The sequence below is a fragment of the Oncorhynchus nerka genome, linkage group LG10 (genome assembly GCF_034236695.1).
Source record: "Oncorhynchus nerka isolate Pitt River linkage group LG10, Oner_Uvic_2.0, whole genome shotgun sequence".
NCBI lineage: Eukaryota > Metazoa > Chordata > Actinopteri > Salmoniformes > Salmonidae > Oncorhynchus > Oncorhynchus nerka.
The window spans coordinates 23,838,506-23,858,235 of record NC_088405.1 but is presented as its reverse complement, the minus strand read 5'-3'; the positions used below and the strand labels follow the sequence as shown (position 1 = coordinate 23,858,235).

At 40.5% G+C, this 19,730-nt stretch overlaps 1 protein-coding gene across 2 annotated transcripts in view; it reads right to left on the bottom strand.

Annotated features, from left to right (window-relative positions):
- Nucleotides 1–1,082: 1,082 nt before the first annotated feature.
- The window catches only part of LOC115135029 (probable E3 ubiquitin-protein ligase HECTD2), a 40,772-nt gene continuing 22,124 nt past the window's right edge, over nucleotides 1,083–19,730 (bottom strand). The window contains exons 17-21 of one of the 2 annotated variants that reach the window (XM_029669223.2): nucleotides 14,701–14,788; nucleotides 10,566–10,672; nucleotides 4,204–4,319; nucleotides 3,690–3,833; nucleotides 1,083–3,409 (exon numbers count right to left, since the gene is read on the bottom strand). In XM_029669223.2, the coding sequence (XP_029525083.1) occupies nucleotides 3,289–3,409; nucleotides 3,690–3,833; nucleotides 4,204–4,319; nucleotides 10,566–10,672; nucleotides 14,701–14,788 (576 nt within the window). In that variant the 3' untranslated portion in view covers nucleotides 1,083–3,288. Of the gene's footprint in view, nucleotides 3,410–3,689; nucleotides 3,834–3,944; nucleotides 4,320–10,565; nucleotides 10,673–14,700; nucleotides 14,789–19,730 lie in introns of those variants that run through there. The other variant, XR_003864433.2, reaches the window with a different exon arrangement.

The following is a 19,730-nucleotide window of genomic DNA, read 5'->3' as shown; positions in this document are numbered from 1 at the left end:
GTTGTACTAAATGTTGCTTAAACAATGCACCCTAACATGTAAATGATTCATCACACCTCTGTCTGGCTCATTTCCCTAGGCCACCCTGTAAGCACAGATGGTTCCTATTCTGGTACACTTGATTTAAGCTGCTGGGACAAAGTGTTCTGCAGCGGATTGTGAACTTTGTGTTGACAATGCTACTCCTTGTCATCACTCTCTCCCTTTCTATCACTCTCTCTTTCTATATATGACACTGGTTTACAAGCCACTCATCAACATGATTCAAAGATCCAATGCAGCCATTTTTATCTGAATATCAAATCATTTCTGGGTAACAATTATGTACCTTACTGTGATGGTTTTCAATTAAAATGGTTGAAAAGAAACAAAAATAGCTTCTTAGCCAAGAGCAATTTCTCAAGCAAGAATTTTGCTAGGACTGTCTGTGAGTGGTCTGAGTGAGAGGTTTGAAACTCTTTCTTATTGTTCTATGTACTAATTTACTGCCTGGCCATGTCAAAACTCCATCCCACCAAAATAGTCTGACATTTAAGATAGTCTTTTGAAACCGCTCCTACACTAAAAGGGACTCATTTTCACAATTTTGCAGTATTATTCCAACCTCATACTATGGAAATATATATAAAACACAGGAAAATCAAATTTGACTGCACTGGGCCTTTAATGATGTTTCTGTGGCCGATGACCCTGGCTGTGTATCAGTCAGCTGTCAGAATGCGGGACCTGACTTATTAGCCATTTCTGAAAATTACAGCATGTTCCTCTACCCCTCTCTTAGGGTGTCAAGTCCTCTGTGCTCCTCCTCTTCAGGCAGGCCGTTTTGACCTGACCTTTACGACTTGTGGTAGTTCAAACTCAGATATGGTTGTGTGAGGCTGAAATATAGATATGGGGTATTAAGTTGGATGGAACCACATTTGCCACATCAAACCAATTACAATATCTGTTTTTGCAAAGCAACGCCTGATAACAGCTCAGAGATTCTGCCAAATGGAATCAACCTTTGACATTTAACCTGGACCTGCACACATTGTCAGATCGTTCAGATTCACAACAAAAAAGATTTACCATCAGACAACTTCATTTCTGAGTGTAAAAACCTCAAAGATAAGTTTATTACTTGGGACTAGACAGTAATTTTTACAAATAAATAGAAACACAACATAACATCATCAACAGTCAGTTACATTACACATCATAGACTTGCTCTAAAGATATACATTATAAACTGAGTGCACAAAACATTAAGAACACCTTCCAAATATTGAGTCATGCCCCCTTTTGCCCTCAGAACAGCCTCAATTTGTCAGGGCATGGACTCTACAAGGTGCCGAACGCGCTCCACAGGGATGCTGGCCCATGTTGACTCCAATGCTTCCTAGAGTTGTGCCAAGTTGGCTAGATGTCCTTTGGGTGATAGAAAGAGCAGGTGTTCTTAATGTTTTGTACATTCCATGTAGCTCTACAGTCAGAATAGAACATGCATTATAATTAATTCATGTGACAGACTATGACATTGACTTATGATTAGTTACTTTGTAAGACAAGAAAGTGATAGATTAAATTCTATAGGCAGATTAGTGTAGTAAAACATAAACAGAAATATGTTGGTAAGTTTTCAGTCTAATGAGCAGATGTTATCATTTTGAGCCAACGGGTTGAAGATACAAGTCTATCAGTCTTAGAAAGGGAGGCTTTCATAGTCACAGGCTACTTCTATGATAAATGTATCAAACATCTATTATTAGCTTCCTGAACGTTGTTGAAGGCAGGAAGGTGTGAAGATACTGAATTACCCAACCAATCTGGGTTTGACTTACATGTGATGCTCTGTTTGTTTAAATGATAACGCTAATGAGTGTGCCTTTTACTTTTCAGATTTATGTTGATAATGCTTTGTTTAACCAATGATCCTGCACAACGTTTCTGACCAAAGGATTCTCTTTACATTGGCAGTCTACCAGGCAGGCAGAAATAAGGCCACAAAGCTACTTACCGTAATAGTTAGAGATAAACAAACACACAACCAGACACAGTCATGGTTCCACTGCTACCATAGAAACAGGAGCTCACATTTCTTATTACTACCAAACAAGTGACAGATTCTGCCGTGCCCATCAACAGGCAGCAAATACACATCCTGGACCTCACAAGACAATCTATATCTCATGACACAAGTAACATTCTTTAACCAGCAATGCCTTAGTTTTGAATATTTATAACAGTGTAATACAAATCAAGCTAAGAAAATACACATTTTGACCTCACAAAAATACACTATTTATACACAAAAGTATGTGGACTCCCCTTCAAATTAATGGCCACACAAGCTCACAGAACGGGACCGCTGAGTGCTGAAGTGCGTCTCTCCTCAGTTGCAACACTCACTACCGAGGTCCAAACTGCATCTGGAAGCAACGTCAGCACAAGAACTGTGTTTCATGAAATGGGTTGCCATGGCCGAGAAGCCGAACACAAGCCTATGATCACCATCCGCAATGCCAAGCGTCAGCTGGAGTGGTGTAAAGCTCGCTGCCATTGGACTCTGAAGCAGTGGAAACAAGTTCTCTGGGGTGATGAATCACACTCCACCATCTGGCAGTCCGACAGACAAATCTGGGTTTGGCTGATGCCAGGAGAACACTACCTGCTTGAATGCATAGCGGCAACTGTAAAGTTTGTTGGAGGATAAATAATGGTCTGGGGTTGTTTTTCATGGTTCGGGCTAGGCCCCTTAGTTTGAGTGAAGGGAAATCTTAATGCTACAGCATACAATGACATTCAATACGATTCTGTACTTCCAACTTTGTGGCAACAGTTTGGGGAAGGCCCTTTCCTGTTTCAGCATGACAATGCCCCAGTGCACAAAGCAAGGTCCATACAGAAATGATTTGTCGAGATCGGTGTGGAAGAACTTGACTGGCCTGCACAGAGCCCTGACCTGAACCCCATCAAACACCTTTGGGATGAATTGGAACGCTGACTGCTGCCTGACCTCACTAATGCTCTTGTGGCTGAATGGAAGCAAGTCCCCACAGCAATGTTCCAACATCTAGTGGAAAGCCTTCCCAGAGGAGTGGAGGCTGTTATAGCAGCAAAGGCAGGACCAACTCCATATTAATGCCCATGATTTTGGAATGAGATGTTCAATGAGCAGGAGTCCACATACTTTTGGTCATGTAGTCTATATCAAATTCTATTTTTGAAGGAATGTAATTCTAAAGTACATTTGGAAAGGAATCACCTACTCTCATCTTACTGTGAATTTCATAGCTGCAGACTGAGTCACTCTAAGCCAAAGCCCTCTGCGTTTGAGATGGCGATGGTTAACTTCTGCTTCATTTCCTTCCTGCTTTTATAAGGTGGGAGGCAGATCTGGTTGAAGCAGGTGTGAGATATGGGTAACCTGAAACAGACAAGGATAACCTGTCTAAACAATTACTGTAAGGGCCCTTCTGTTGCCATTGCACTAAACCTGGCTGCATTATAACAGATTACAATGACACCACACAATATCTGTCCACTTACACTCTACAATACTGTATGCTGCTCCTCAACATATAGCATTTGCAGTCAACCAGTTAATTAAGTCAACATATAATAGCTGGTCTATTTAGATATTGTTCTATATGGTTGGATATATGTGAGAGTAAGAGGCAATGAGTGATGAGATGACTGTACAGTACCAGTCAGTGGACACGTCGATCTTGGCGATCTTGAAGTTGAGGTCGGCCAACCCTCCCACGGGGACACGGTCACTTCCTGTGGCGAAGTGGAGCAGCTTTTTCTGCAACTCCAAGGGGAAATCCAGCACCACATCCCAAAAACAGCTAAACACACACACAAGAAAAAAACATAGCCAACGTGACTTTTCTGTAAGGAAAGGGGGGTGGGGGGTGCAGCTGGAGTAAACAGGCCTGGAAGGGAGCGGAGTAACTTACAGCTGTAAGGGGGCACTGGCTGGCTGCAGGCATCCAGAGAGGAGGTATGAAGAGTTCAGCTCTAGGTTCCTCCAACAGAGTGAAAGGCCCTATAGCACTGCATGGGTGTGTCATAATGGCTTGTTGCTGTAGGCTTTGTGATATTGGATATTTTCTACTCCACAGCAGGATCAGGGGTTGCTGGCCAGGTGAAAGATGAAAAAGGTATGCAGAGTTGTATAGATTGGGTGCACTGGGTGTTTGTGTGCATGACCCTTACCGTACTGTGAGGTCAACTTTGCTGTAGCCCTCGTACTGAGCTGCTCTCTGTAGGGTGCTCATGTCCAGCTCTGGACTCCCACACACCAGCATCTCCACCTCCTCTGGCCTCAGCAGCTGCACAACCACAACATCATCACTAAGGAGTGCCCTATAGTGTAAACCACAGGAGGCTGTTGAAGGGAGGACGACTCATAATAATCTCTACAATGGAGTGAATGGAATCAAACAAATGGAAACCATATGTTTGATGTATTTGATACCATTCCACTAATTCTGCTCCAGCCATTACCACGAGCCCGTCCTCCCCAATTTAGGTGCCACCAACCTCCTGTGATATAGAAATAACGTCTTACATTATGCCTACTGTAATTCAGTAACATCACATATTGTACTATGCATCCAGGGCTTAGTTTGAAACATAGCTTTAGATGAGGGATTTATATCACACAGCTGAGCGCAGAGCTTTGACTTGGTCCCTGACATGAGGGATTTGCTGACAATGCCAACAATTTTAATTTATTATTATTTTTTTTTTTACCTTTATTTAACCAGGCAAGTCAGTTAAGAACACATTCTTATTTTCAATGACGGCCTGGGAACAGTGGGTTAACTGCCTGTTCAGGGGCAGAACGACAGATTTGTACCTTGTCAGCTCGGGGGTTTGAACTTGCAACCTTCCGGTTACTAGTCCAACGCTCTAACCACTAGGCTACGCTGCCGCCGACATACGATGAGATCTTTTTAAGTTCAGTGCTTTATCTTGTCTATCAGTATTGTGTTTGAGTCAATGCACATAAATTCATTGTGGCCTACAATGTGTGCTTCACAGTGATTAGCATATATTCTACATGACCATACATCTTGACCATACATCTTGGTGGTAATATTTGATCTTAGTTTAATATTTGAACTAGTTTAGGATTGGCTCAGACATACAGTAACTTGGCAGGGTGCAGACCATACCCACAGTGGGTGCATGTGTGTGTGTGTACACTTGTGGACAGACCAACATTGATCATAGTCAACCAGCCACAGATCCTGGAGTTGCACCAATATTAACAACGATCTTACTTATTAACTCAGTGTGTTACAATACAGATGAAGGATCTTAATTTAATTTGCAATGTAAAACTTGCACTGTATTTTGAGGTTTAAAAAAAGCTTCTGAAGTTTGTAATTTCCCTTACGAAACATGTGTGAACCCCTACAAAAATGAATGACAATCCACATAATTATTCACATTTCCTCTTGCTGAGCATTATTTTCCTGCTGCAGCAAACTGGCTCAAATTAAAGATCCTACATCTGTAACTCCAAACTATTCTGTCTATTCTGTCAAGTTCTTCAGTGTCAGCAGGTTTTCAACCAATACTGAATGTCTATTCTAGGACGCTTTAGTGTCTGACAAACAGATATGTACCACCAACATTAGTCTTTTGTTTATTTAATTACCAGGCAGGTAACAAACACTAAATTACCTCTCTGTCAGGAGATAAATAAATTGACAAATCTATTGAGAGTTCACAATCTGAACAAAAATTGATTCCATTGTATTTAGCTAAAGTATTTCAGGAATGCACAGTATGAGTAGGCATACACAGTAACAGTCGAAAGTTAAGACACACATACTCATTCCAAGGGTTTTCTTTATTTTTACTATTTTCTACATTGTAGAATAATAGTGAAGACATAAAAACTATGAAATAACACATTTGGAATAATGTAGTAACCCACAAAAATGGTTAAACAAATATATATTCTTTAATTGAGATTCTTCAAAGTAGCCACTCTGCCTTGATGACAAGCTTTGCACACTCTTGGCATTCTCTCAACCATCTTCATGAGGAATTCTTTTCCGACAGTCTTGAAGGAGTTCCCACATATGCTGAGCATAATTTTTGATTGCTTTTCCTTCAATCTGCAGTCCAACTCATCCCAAACCATCTCACTTGGGTTGAGGTCAGATGATTGTGGAGGACAGGTCATCTGATGCAGAACTCCATCACTCTCCTTGGCCAAATAGCCCTTACACAGCCTGGAGGTGTGTTTTGGGTCCTTGTCCTGTTGAAAAACAAATTATAGTCCCACTAAGCGCAAACCAGATGGGATGGTGTATCGCTGCAGCCATGCTGGTTAAGTGTGCCTTGATTTCTAAATAAATCACAGACAGTGTCACCAGCAAAGCACCATCACACCTCCTCCATGCTTCACAGTGGGAACCACATGTGGAGATCATCTGTTCACCTACTCTGCGTCTCACAAAAACACGTTGGTTGGAACCAAAAATCCCACCAAAGGAACGATTTCCACCGGTCTAATGTCCATTGCTCGTTTTTGTTGGCCCATGCAAGTCTCGTCTTATTATTGGTGTTGGTGGTTTCTTTGCAGCAATTCAACCATGAAGGCCTGATTCACGCAGTCTCCTCTGAACAGTTGATGTTGAGATATCTGTTACTTGAACTCTGTGAAGCATTTATTTGGGCTGCAATCTATTATTTTTTATTTTACCTTTATTTAACTAGGCAAGTCAGTTAAGAACAAATTCTTATTTTCAATGACGGCCTAGGAACAGTGGGTTAACTGCCTGTTCAGGGGCAGAACGACAGATTTGTACCTTGTCAGCTCGGGGGTTTGAACTTGAAACCTTCCGGTTACTAGTCCAACGATCTAACCACTAGGCTACCCTGCCGCCCCAATCTGAGGTACAGTTAACTCTAATGAATGTTTCCTCTGCAGCAGAGGTAACTCTGGGTTTTCCTTTCCTGTGGCGGTCCTCGTGAGAGCCAGTTTCATCATAGCACTTGATGGTTTTTGCGACTGCACTTGAAGAAACTTGAAATGTTCTGTATTGACTGACCTTCATGTCTTAAAGTAATGATGGACTGTCATTTCTCTTTGCTTATTTGAGCTGTTCTTGCCATAATATGGACCTGGTCTTTTACCAAATAGGGCTATCTTCTGTATACCACCCTACCTTGTCACAACACAACTGATTACCTCAAATGCATTAAGGAGGAAATAAATTCCACAAGTTATCTTTTAACAAGGCACACCTGTTAATTGAAATGCATTCCAGCAAAGCTGTCAAAGGCAAAGGGTGGCTACTTTGAAGAATCTAAAATATTTAGATTTGTTTAACACTTATGTTATTTCATAGTTTTGATGTCTTCACTATTATTCTACAATGTAGAAAAACATTTAAATATAGAAAAACCCAGGAATGAGTAGGTGTGTCAACTTTTGACTGGTACTGTTGTAGAATTACAGTAATTTCGGATGGAATTCCATCTATTGCAGAATGTAGATAGCAGGCGGACGCCATTTTCACCCAGATGAATTCCATCATTGACGAATTACCTCTGTTTTTTCCAAAAACAATCCAAATTGGCAACAAATGACGTGCCCATGTCTTTAGAAAGGCGCATTAACCATAGATGAAAAGACCATATACGATAAACACGCTCCATACACTAAGGTTAGAGTAAAGAATAGATCAAACCCATGGTTTAAGTCTGACATTTCTGATGCTATTTGTAAAAGAGATGTAGCATGGGCTAAGGCTAGGTAAAATTATTATAGCTCTGACTGGCTGATTTTAAGGCAGCTAAGAAACCTGTGCATCAAGAACAAAATCGGATTACTATGTGACTAGTTTAAAATGACTGTTATGGGAATCCAGCCAAATTCTGGAAAGTAGCTAAAACATTAAAAGAACAATATGCACTCTACACTCCCAAATCAGATAGGGTTGGATACTGGTCTCATTACTGATAAGAACGCCAATGCTAATGCCTTCAACAATCACTTCATTGCAGCAGGCAATCTTGTTCAGGCAATCTCAGCAGGCAATCTCAAAATGCCAACCACAAATGAAGGAAGAAAAGATACATATGCATTATGCATGAGTGCGGATGCTGATGGTCAGGGTTTCTCACGAAGCCTCTTCACAGAGGAGAAAGTTATTGGTCCCTTACTAGCCATAGACACTAAGAAAGCGATAGGGGCTGACAAATTTGACCCAGAGTTGCTGGCTAGAGCTGCACCACTTTTCTCTGGTGCTCTTACTCATATTTCTAACCTCACGTTGACCTCTGGGGTCATACCTAAGATTTGGAGAACTGCCTATGTGCTGCCTCTGCACAAAGGTGGGGATACTGGTGACCTTGATAATGATCAACCAATCTCTAAGCTGTCTTGTAAAAATGTTAGTCATTGGTAAATGTACAGCTGCGCTCTTTCTTGTCTGACAACTGCATACTGAACAAATTTCAGTCCAGTTTAGACCGGGGCACAGTACCATCACAGCCACCACACTGGTTATAAATGATATTGTAAGAGCTTTGGATAAGAAGTTGAACTGTGTTGCTTTGTTTGTTGACCTGTCAAAGGCTTTCGACACAGTTGATCATTCTCTTCTGCTGAAGAGGCTGACCTCATTGGGGTTGGCCTCAGATACATGTTTATGGTTTCAGAATTATCTCAGTGATAGATCTCAGGCTATTATTGCAGATGAGGTCAAATCTGAGTTGGTCACTGTTCACAAAGGAGTCCCGCAAGGTTTGATTTTAGGTCCTTTATTATTCACTATATACATAAATGATATCTGTATCTCAGTGAAAAAAATGATGCTTTAATTTCTATGCTGATGACACAGTACTATATGCCACAGCCCCATCACTCACTAAAGCATTTGACTTTCAATTGCTTCAAGATGCACTTGTAGATCTTAGGCTGGTGCTTAATTCAAGTAAAACTAAGTATATGGTATTTTCACAATCCAAAAGTGTACAATTTGAATCTCTGAAAAATGCTAACAATGATGGCTGTCTTTTGGAACATGTTCCCATCTATAAATAACTTGGAATTTGGTTAGATGATAATCTCTCTTCTATAACTGAGCTGGTAAAGAAGCTGAAATTGAGAATAAGATGTTTTTGCAGAAATAAATCTGGTCTGTCATCACAGCACAGAAAGGAAATTGTACAGGCCACTTATGTCAGTGCTTGATTGTGGTGATGTTTTATATATGCATGGATCAGCATCAGTAGTGAAGAAATTGGATGCATTGTATCATGCAGCGGTGCGCTTTGTTACTAATGAAAACTTTTGCACACATCATTGTCTTTTGTACACATCGGTTGGCTGGGACTCCCTGACTTTTAGAAGGGCCAGACACTAGTTGATACTTGTCTATAAAGCGGTCTTATAGAAATTTCCTAATTATCTTTAACTCAAAAATTCAGTGGTCAAACAGTATTTATCAGACTCGGTCACGGGACATGCTAGTGCTAGAGATACCCCGGATTCACTGAGTTAGGCAAAACGGCATTTGAATATCATGCTTCACACTCATGGAATGAATTTCAGAGAGAACTCCAGTTAGATGTTTTGGTGCCTGAAAGACAGTTTAAATGCACATTACATTAACTTCTTATTATAAACTGTGATTGCTTTTTGTAATGTGTGTTTTTCTTATAGAAGTTAATTTATTTAAATCTTTTTAATCTCCATCTTGTACTTTTTATGTTTTAATTTTGTTTGGTTTTAAATTCTTATTAATTGTTGTGTTGTTTTTTAATTGTTGTATCACAGGGCACAACTGTAAAAGAGACCTGATCTCAGCTTGTTTCCCCTGTTGAAGTAAAGGTTAATAAATCAATCAATAAATAAATACGAGGCTACCCTGCTGGCCAAGTCTGGGCCAGGGAGAACACAAGCTGTGCTGTGTCTCTGGCTGATCGGTATTCAATGGAAGTCAGCTGTGTTAGGTTTGTGCTGCTGTAACGAGATAAGTAAAAACATTCTTCCCAGGAGGCCCTAATCCCTAGTCTGTCTAAATAACTAAATCAACTCATCACCTCTATTCTTGACCCACTTAAAACGGTCCTGTTTCGCAATATAGGGTGGCTACAGTATCTGAGCAATGTCAGTCAGTGCAAAATATACCCCAGCAGAGGAGGTCAGGAGGTGGCAGGTAGGTAGAAGTTGTGTATATTTACATTAACAGTCAAGAGAGACTCCTTCATACAATTGTGTATGTGTGAGACGCAAGCATGCACACCACAGGTGGCAAGTGGCACCTTACTTGGGGAGGACTGGCTCATAGTAATGGCTGGAATGGAATATATGGAATATATTCCAGCCATTATTATGAGCCATTCTCCCCTCACCAGCCTCCAGTGAAGTACACATATTGATATTAGCTTATCTCCTCCTCTTACTATAAAACCTGTATTAGAACTTTCATCTGGAGGTTCTGACCACAGTGATGTGAATAACGTATTGTAACCCTCCAAGAACCTGGGAGCCGAGGCAACCTTAACCCCACCCCCACAGAAAGCCCAGAGAAGTCCCGACTCACCATCAGAGCGTCTGACGCACACACACTGTGGAAGCCACGATAGAAGGCTGCAAACTGCTTGTAAATTGACGTATTAAGCAGGAAACCAGCATACAGCTGAACATACTCTGCAGAGAAAGAAAATAATTGAATAAATCACTCAAGCACCAATAAATTGAGACACATACTCAAACAAGTTTCAGTTTTCAAGTCTTGTGCACGTGACATTGAAGCATAAGTACAGTGTGATGCATTTCTTCAAGCTCCAAAACCAACAATGCAGTAATCGATATCAACGTAGCATTAAACACAAGGTAGAACTAAAACACACAAGAAATAAAATAAGAAATAAGAACATGAGAAAGTAAGAAGCTACAGTTGAAGTCAGAAGTTTACATACACCTTAGCCAATTACATTTAAACTCAGTTTCACAATTTCTGACATTTAATCCCAGTAAAAATGACCAGTCTTAGGTCAGTTAAGATCACCACTAAATTTTAAGAATGTGAAATGTCAGAATAATAGTCGAGAGAATGATTTATTTCAGGTTTTATTTCTTTCATCACATTCCCAGTGGGTCAGATGTTTACATACACTCAATTAGTATTTGGTAGCATTGCCTTTAAATTGTTTAACTTGGGTCAAACATTTCAGGTAGCCTTCCACAAGCTTCTCACAATAAGTCAGGTGAATTTTGGCACATTCCTCCTGACAGAGCTGGTGTAACTGAGTCAGGTTTGTAGGCATCCTTGCTCACACACGCTTTTTCAGTTCTGCCCACACATTTTCTATGGGATTGAGGTCAGGGCTTTGTGATGGCCACTCCAATACCTTGACTTTTGCCAGAACTTTGGAAGTGTGCTTGGTAGGCATTTGTATGCATTTGCGACCAAGCTTTAACTTCATGACTGATGTCTTGAGATTTTGCTACAATATATCCACATAATTTTCCCTCTTCATGACGTCATCTATTTTGTGAAGTGCACCAGTCCCTCCTGCAGCAAAGCACCCCCACAACATGATGCTGCCACCCCCATGCTTCATGGTTGGGATGGTGTTCATTGGCTTGCAAGCATCCCCCTTTTTCCTCCAAACATAACGATGGTCATTATGGCCAAACAGTTCTATTTTTGTTTCATCAGACCAGAGGACATTTCTCCAAAAAGTACGATCTTTGTCCCCATGTGCAGTTCCAAACAGTAATCTGGCTTTTTTTAATGGTGGTTTTGGAGCAGGGGCTTCTTCCTTGCTGAGTGGCATTTCAGGTTATGTCGATATAGGACTCGTTTTACTGTGGATATAGATACTTTTGTACCTGTTTCCTCCACCATCTTCACAAGGTCCTTTGCTGTTGTTCTGGGATTGATTTGCACTTTTCACACCAAAGTACATTCATCTCTAGGAGACAGAACGCGTCTCCTTCCTGAGACGTATGACGGCTGCGTGGTCCCATGGTGTTTATACTCGCATACTATTGTTTGTACAGATGAACGTGGTACCTTCAGGCTTTTGGAAATTGCTCCCAAGGATGAACCAGACTTTTTTTCTGAAGTCTTGGCTGATTTCTGTTTAAAGGCACAGCCAACTTAGTGTATGCAAACGTCTGACCCACTGGAATTGTGATACTGTGAATTATAAGTGAAATAATCTGTCTGTAAACAATTGTTGAAAAATGTCCTAACAGACTTGCCAAAGTTAGAGTTTGTTAACAAGAAATTTGTGGAGTGGTTGAAAAATGAGTTTTAATGACTCCAACCTAAGTGTATGTAAACTTCCGACTTCAACTGTATATACAGGGTCAGTTCCAATACCTTATTAACAATGTGCAGGGATATTGGAGTGATAGAGGTCGATATAGTGCATTCGGAAACTATTCAAAACCTTTGACTTATTCCACATTTTGTTACGTTACAGCATCATTCTAAAATTGATTAACTCGTTTTTTCCCCCTCATCAATCAACTCACAATACCCCATGATGACAAAGCCACAAAAAAAGCAAATGTATAATATATATGTATATATATTTTAATATCACACTCAAGTACTCAAAAAAATATATATATATTTTATACATTTGCTTTTTTTTGTTGCTTTGTCATCATGGGGTATTGTGAGTTGATTGATGAGGGGAAAAAAACGAGTTAATCAATTTTAGAATGATGCTGTAACGTAACGAAATGTGGGAAGAATTCAAGGGGTCTGAATACTTTCCGAATGCACTGTATGTAGAAGGGTAAGTTGACTAGACATCAGGTAGAGGAGAATTGTGACATAACATGGGGAACAGACAAATACACAGAAAGGTGAATTAGCTTAAAGTGAACGGCACATCGCCGAGTTTCTAACAGAAATGTGGTCCCGGAGGCCCGACGTGTGATTTTATTGTGGTGTGGTCTAAATTGACGAACAGAACTAGTTGAATCAGCTGCTTTAGAGATGGGATGGAACAAAACAAAGCACATCTGTGGTCCTGTACATGTACAGTGCCTTGCGAAAGTATTCAGCCCCCTTGAACTTTGCAACCTTTTGCCACATTTCAGGCTTCAAACATAAAGATATAAAACTGTATTTTTTTGTGAAGAATCAACAACAAGTGGGACACAATTATGAAGTGGAACGACATTTATTGGATATTTCAAACTTTTTTAACAAATCAAAAACTGAAAAATTGGGCGTGCAAAATTATTCAGCCCCTTTACTTTCAGTGCAGCAAACTCTCTCCAGAAGTTCAGTGAGGATCTCTGAATGATCCAATGTTGACCTAAATGACTAATGATGATAAATACAATCCACCTGTGTGTAATCAAGTCTCCGTATAAATGCACCTGCACTGTGATAGTCTCAGAGGTCCGTTAAAAGCGCAGAGAGCATCATGAAGAACAAGGAACACACCAGGCAGGTCCGAGATACTGTTGTGAAGAAGTTTAAAGCCGGATTTGGATACAAAAAGATTTCCCAAGCTTTAAACATCCCAAGGAGCACTGTGCAAGCGATAATATTGAAATGGAAGGAGTATCAGACCACTGCAAATCTACCAAGACCTGGCCGTCCCTCTAAACTTTCAGCTCATACAAGGAGAAGACTGATCAGAGATGCAGCCAAGAGGCCCATGATCACTCTGGATGAACTGCAGAGATCTACAGCTGAGGTGGGAGACTCTGTCCATAGGACAACAATCAGTCGTATATTGCACAAATCTGGCCTTTATGGAAGAGTGGCAAGAAGAAAGCCATTTCTTAAAGATATCCATAAAAAGTGTCGTTTAAAGTTTGCCACAAGCCACCTGGGAGACACACCAAACATGTGGAAGAAGGTGCTCTGGTCAGATGAAACCAAAATTGAACTTTTTGGCAACAATGCAAAACGTTATGTTTGGCGTAAAAGCAACACAGCTCATAACCCTGAACACACCATCCCCACTGTCAAACATGGTGGTGGCAGCATCATGGTTTGGGCCTGCTTTTCTTCAGCAGGGACAGGGAAGATGGTTAAAATTGATGGGAAGATGGATGGAGCCAAATACAGGACCATTCTGGAAGAAAACCTGATGGAGTCTGCAAAAGACCTGAGACTGGGATGGAGATTTGTCTTCCAACAAGACAATGATCCAAAACATAAAGCAAAATCTACAATGGAATGGTTCAAAAATAAACATATCCAGGTGTTAGAATGGCCAAGTCAAAGTCCAGACCTGAATCCAATCGAGAATCTGTGGAAAGAACTGAACACTGCTGTTCACAAATGCTCTCCATCCAACCTCACTGAGCTCGAGCTGTTTTGCAAGGAGGAATGGGAAAAAATTTCAGTCTCTCGATGTGCAAAACTGATAGAGACATACCCCAAGCGACTTACAGCTGTAATCGCAGCAAAAGGTGGCGCTACAAAGTATTAACTTAAGGGGGCTGAATAATTTTGCACGCCCAATTTTTCAGTTTTTGATTTGTTAAAAAAGTTTGAAATATCCAATAAATGTCGTTCCACTTCATGATTGTGTCCCACTTGTTGATTCTTCACAAAAAAATACAGTTTTATATCTTTATGTTTGAAGCCTGAAATGTGGCAAAAGGTCGCAAAGTTCAAGGGGGGCGAATACTTTCGCAAGGCACTGTATGTCTACCCTTCATATATTAATCTACAGTATAGGCCTACTCACCCTTTCTGTTCTGTTTGTTGACTGGAATCTTGTCACCTCCAGGTTTCAGGTTATAGGACCTGACCACCCCGAGCTCCTCTTGGAAAACCTAGATATAATGATACAGTCACTAACTTAAAATGATGAGAGTGGATTTCTTGGGAAAGGCCAAAGCTTATTAGTTTATGGTCAACATTCACTTACGGTAAACATGTGGGCTTAAAAATAGCCTCTGTAATCAGAAACCAGAGGTATAGATAATGTATTTGCTCTGGTGTTGAACTCAGCTGATGAATAAAGGATATAGAACATATGATACAGTGCCTTCAGAAAGTATTCATACCCCTTGACTTATTCCACATTTTGTTGTGTTACAGCCTGAATTCAAAATGGATTATATCGATTTTTTCCCCTCACCCACCTATACAAAATACCCCATAATGACAAAATGAAACATTTTTTGCAATTTTTGCAAATATATTGAAAACGAAATACAGAAATCTCATTCACATACTGTAAGTATTCACACCGCTTTGCTAGAACACTCCAAATTTAGCGCAGGTGCATCCAATTTCCTTTGATCATCCTTGAGATGTCACTACAACTTGATTGGAGTTCACCTGTGGCCAATTCAATTGTTTGGACATGATTTAGAAAGAAACACCGGTCTTTATAAGATCCCGCAGTAGACAGTGCATGTCAGAGCATAAAACTATACCATGAAGTCCAAGGAACTGTCCGAGTTAGAATTGTTATAAGGCATACAGTACCAGTCAAAAGTTGACACACATACTCATTCAAGGGTTTTTCTTTATTTGTACTATTTTCTACATTGTAGAATAATAGTGAAGACATCAAAACTATGAAATAACACATATGGAATCATGTAGTAACAAAAAAAAGTGTTAAACAAATATTTGAGATTCTTCAAAGTAGCCATCCTTTTCTTCAAAGTAGCCACCCTTTGCCTTGCTGGCAGCTTTGCACACTCTTGGCATTCTCTCAACCAACCTTCATGAGGTCGTCACCTGGAATGCATTTTAATTATAAGGTGTGCCTTGTTAAAAGTTAATTTGTAGACTCTTTCCTTCTTAATGCGTTTGAGCCAATCAGTTGTGACAAGTTAGGGGTGGTATACAGAACCTAGCCCTATGTGGTAAAAGACCAAGTCCATATTATGGCAAGAACAGCTTAAATAAGCAAAGGGAAATGACAGTCCATCATTACTTTAAAACTTCTTATGGCTTGGGGGCAGTATTGAGTAGCTTGGATGAATAAGGTGCCCAGAGTAAACTGCCTGCTAATCAGGCCCAGAAGCTAAGATATGCATATTATTAGTAGATAGAAAACACTCTGACGTTTCTAAAACTGTTTGATTGATGGCTGTGAGTATAACAGAACTCATATGGCAGGCAAAAACCTGATTTAAAAAATCCAACCAGGAAGTGGTAAATCTGTGGTTTGTAGTTTTTCAACTCTTTGCCTATCCAAGATACAGTGTACATTTAGTCCGATTGCACTTCCTAAGAATTCCACTAGATGTCAACAGTCTTTAGAACCTTGTTTGAGGCTTCAACTGTGAAGGAGGAGAGAATGAAAGCTGATTGAGTAAGAGGTCTGCCAGAAAGCCATGAGCGCATTCAGGTGTGCTCCCGTGAGAGGTAGCTGCTTTCCCTTGCATTTCTAAAGACAAAGGAATTCTCGGGTTGAAACATTATTGAAGATTTATGTTAAAAACATCCTAAAGATTGATTCTATACCTCGTTTAACATGTTTCTACGAACTGTAATGGAATATTTTGACTTTTCGTCTGGCCTGCGCGTCGTGAATTTGGATTTGTGAACAAAAGGCGTGAACAAAAAGGAGGTATTTGGACATAAATTATGGACTTTATCGAACAAAACAAACATTTATTGTGGAACTGGAATTCCTGGGAGTGCATTCTGATGAAGATCATCAAAGCTAAGTGAATATTTATAATGCTATTTCTGACTTCTGTTGACTCCACAACATGACGGATATCTGTATGGCTTGTTTTGGTCTCTGAGCGCCGTACTCAGATTATAGCATGGTGTGTTTTTTGGTAAAGCTTTTTCGAAATTTGACACAGCATTAAGGAGAAGTTTAACTAAAGTTCCATGCGTAACTCTTGTATCTTTTATATATTTTTATTTTGAGTATTTCTGTAAATTGATGTGGCTCTCTGCAAAATCACAGGATGTTTTGGAAGCAAAACATTATTGAACGTAACGTGCCAATGTAAACTAAGATTTTTGGATATAAATATGAACTTTATCGAACAAAACATATATGTATTGTGTAACATGAAGTCCTATGAGTGTCATCTGATGAAGATCATCAAAGGTTAGTAATTAATTTGATCTATATTTGTGCTTTTTGTGACTCCTCTCTTTGGCTGGAAAAATGGCTGTGCTTTTCTGTGAATAGGTACTGACCTAATATAATCAGATGGTGTGCTTTCATCGTTAACAACAAGTTTATCTTTAAAATGGTGCAGCCCAAATAAATGCTTCACAGGATTCAAGTAACAGACACATCTCAACATCAACTGTTCAGGACTGCGTGAATCAGGACTCCATGGTCAAATTGCTGCAAAGAAACGACTACTAAAGGACTTCAATAATAATAAGAGACTTGATTGGGCCAAGAAACACGAGCAATGGACATTAGACTGGTGGAAATCTGTCCTTTGGTCTGATGAGTCAAAATTTTAGACCGCCATGTCTTTGTGAGACGCAGAGTAGGTGAACAGATGACCTCCGCATGTGTGGTTCCCACCGTGAAGCATGGAGGAGGTGGTGTGATGGTGCTTTGCTGGTGACACGGTCTGTGATTTTTTTTAGAAATCAAGGCACACTTAACCAGCATGGCTACCACAGCATTCTGCAGAGATACGCCATCTCGTCTGGTTTGCGCTTGTTGGGACAATCATTTGTTTTTCAACAGGACAATGACCCAACACACCTCCAGACTGTGTGGGCTATTTGACCAAGGAGAGTGATGGATTGCTGCATCAGACCTGTCCTCCACAATCACCTGACCTCAACCCAATTGAGATGGTTTGGGATGAGTTGGAAAAGTAGCCAACAAGTGCTCAGCATATGTGGAAACTACTTCAAGACTGTTGGAAAAACCTTCCAGGTGAAGCTGTTTGAGAGAATGCCATAGTTTTCATGTCTTCACTATTATTCTACAATGTAGAAAATAGTACAAATAAATAACCCTTGAATGAGTAGGTGTTTCCAAACTTGGCTGGTACTGTATGTAAATAAGGTATTTCTGTTTTTTAATAAATGTGCAAAAAAAATGAAAAACCTGTTTTTGTTTTGTCATTATGGGGTATTGTGTGTACATTGATGAGGAAAAACATTTACTTAATCCATTTTAGAATAAGTCTAACAGTGGAAAGTCCAGGGGTAAGAATCATTTTCGAATGCACTGTATGTCTATGATATACTCAGTGGCCAGTTTATTAGGTACACCCATCTAGTACCGGGCCCCTCTTTTCCTCCAGAATAGCCTGAATTCTTCGGGGCGTGGAATCGTTGCTCAATTTGTATCAAGGAACCTAATGTGTTCCAGGAAAACCTTCCCCACACCATTACACCACCTATACCAGCCTGTACCATTGACACCAGGCAGGATGGAGCCATGGACTCATGCAGCTTACAAACAACTCCTGACTCTGCCATCACTATGACGCAACAGAAATGGGGAATCGTCGGACCTGGAAATGTTTTTCCACTCCTTAATTGTTCAGTGTTAGTTATCAAGTGCCAACTGGAGACGCTTCTTCTTGTTTTTAGCTGATAGGAGTGGAAACCGGTGTGGTCGTCTGCTGCAATAGCCCATCCATGACAAGGACCGATGAGTTGTGCATTCCAAGATGCCGTTCTGCACACCACTGTCGTACCTGCACCGTTGTTTGCCTGTTTGTGGCCCGCCGGTTAGCTTGCACGATTAATGCCACTCTCGACCTCTCATCAACCAGCTGTTTTCGCCCACAGTACTGCTGCTAACTGGATGTTTTTGTCGCACCATTCTCGGGAAACCCTAGACCAGGGATATTCAACTTTTACCCTACGAGGCCTGCTGTTTTTCTGTTCTACCTGACAATTGTTTGAGCCCACCTGGTTTCCTAGGTAGAAAATCTGTCCCTGATTAGAAGGCAACAATGAAAAAGTGCAGTGGAACTGGCTTCGACGTGAAGAGTTGAGTTTGAGGGCCCTAGACACTGTCGTGCATGAAAAGCCCATGAGGCGGGCCGTTTCTGAGATACTGGAACATTGTCACCGACGATCGTCCCACGCTCAGCGGCTTAGGTTACTTGTTTTGCCCATTCTTACATTCAAATGAATAGTAACTGAATGCCTCGATACCTGTTTTATATAGCAAGCCACTGTATGTAGGAGCAAACCATTTTATTGAAATTGTACCTAATAAACTATTGTACCTAATAAACTGGCCACTGAGTGCATGTCTATATGATGTGATATGTCTATAGATATAGCATAGAGGGGTAATGTATGGTGGTGGTCGGGAACTGAATACAGGTCAGTGAGTATATCCCTGCCTCAGTAAAAGGGTGAAAGACCCTGAAACCTTGGGCCTCAACTCAGAGTCCAAAATGCACATTTCCAAAATAATTATCTCACAATTTTATAATAGTTCAGAGGTGTGACCACCTAACTCATGATTAGTGGTGATGGATTGATTTTGACCTCTGACGTTCTTCTATCTCTACCGCATATTCAGTCTAAGTTTCATGATCACTAATGATGAAAATCAAGGCCTTACCCAGATCCCACTCCTTCCAATAGCAATTCGGACACAGTGATAGTCACTGCTTTTCACATTGGAGTGTTAGTCTTGAGGAGGGCGTGAGAGAATGCATCTCCACAGCCTTCAGACCCTCCACACCCACCCACCTATTAACAACCATACTGTATTACTGAATTGATGAAGTCATGTAACTGAGTCACTCTTTAAAATCATTAAACAGCTCCTGGTCATCTTTTTTTACCCCGTTT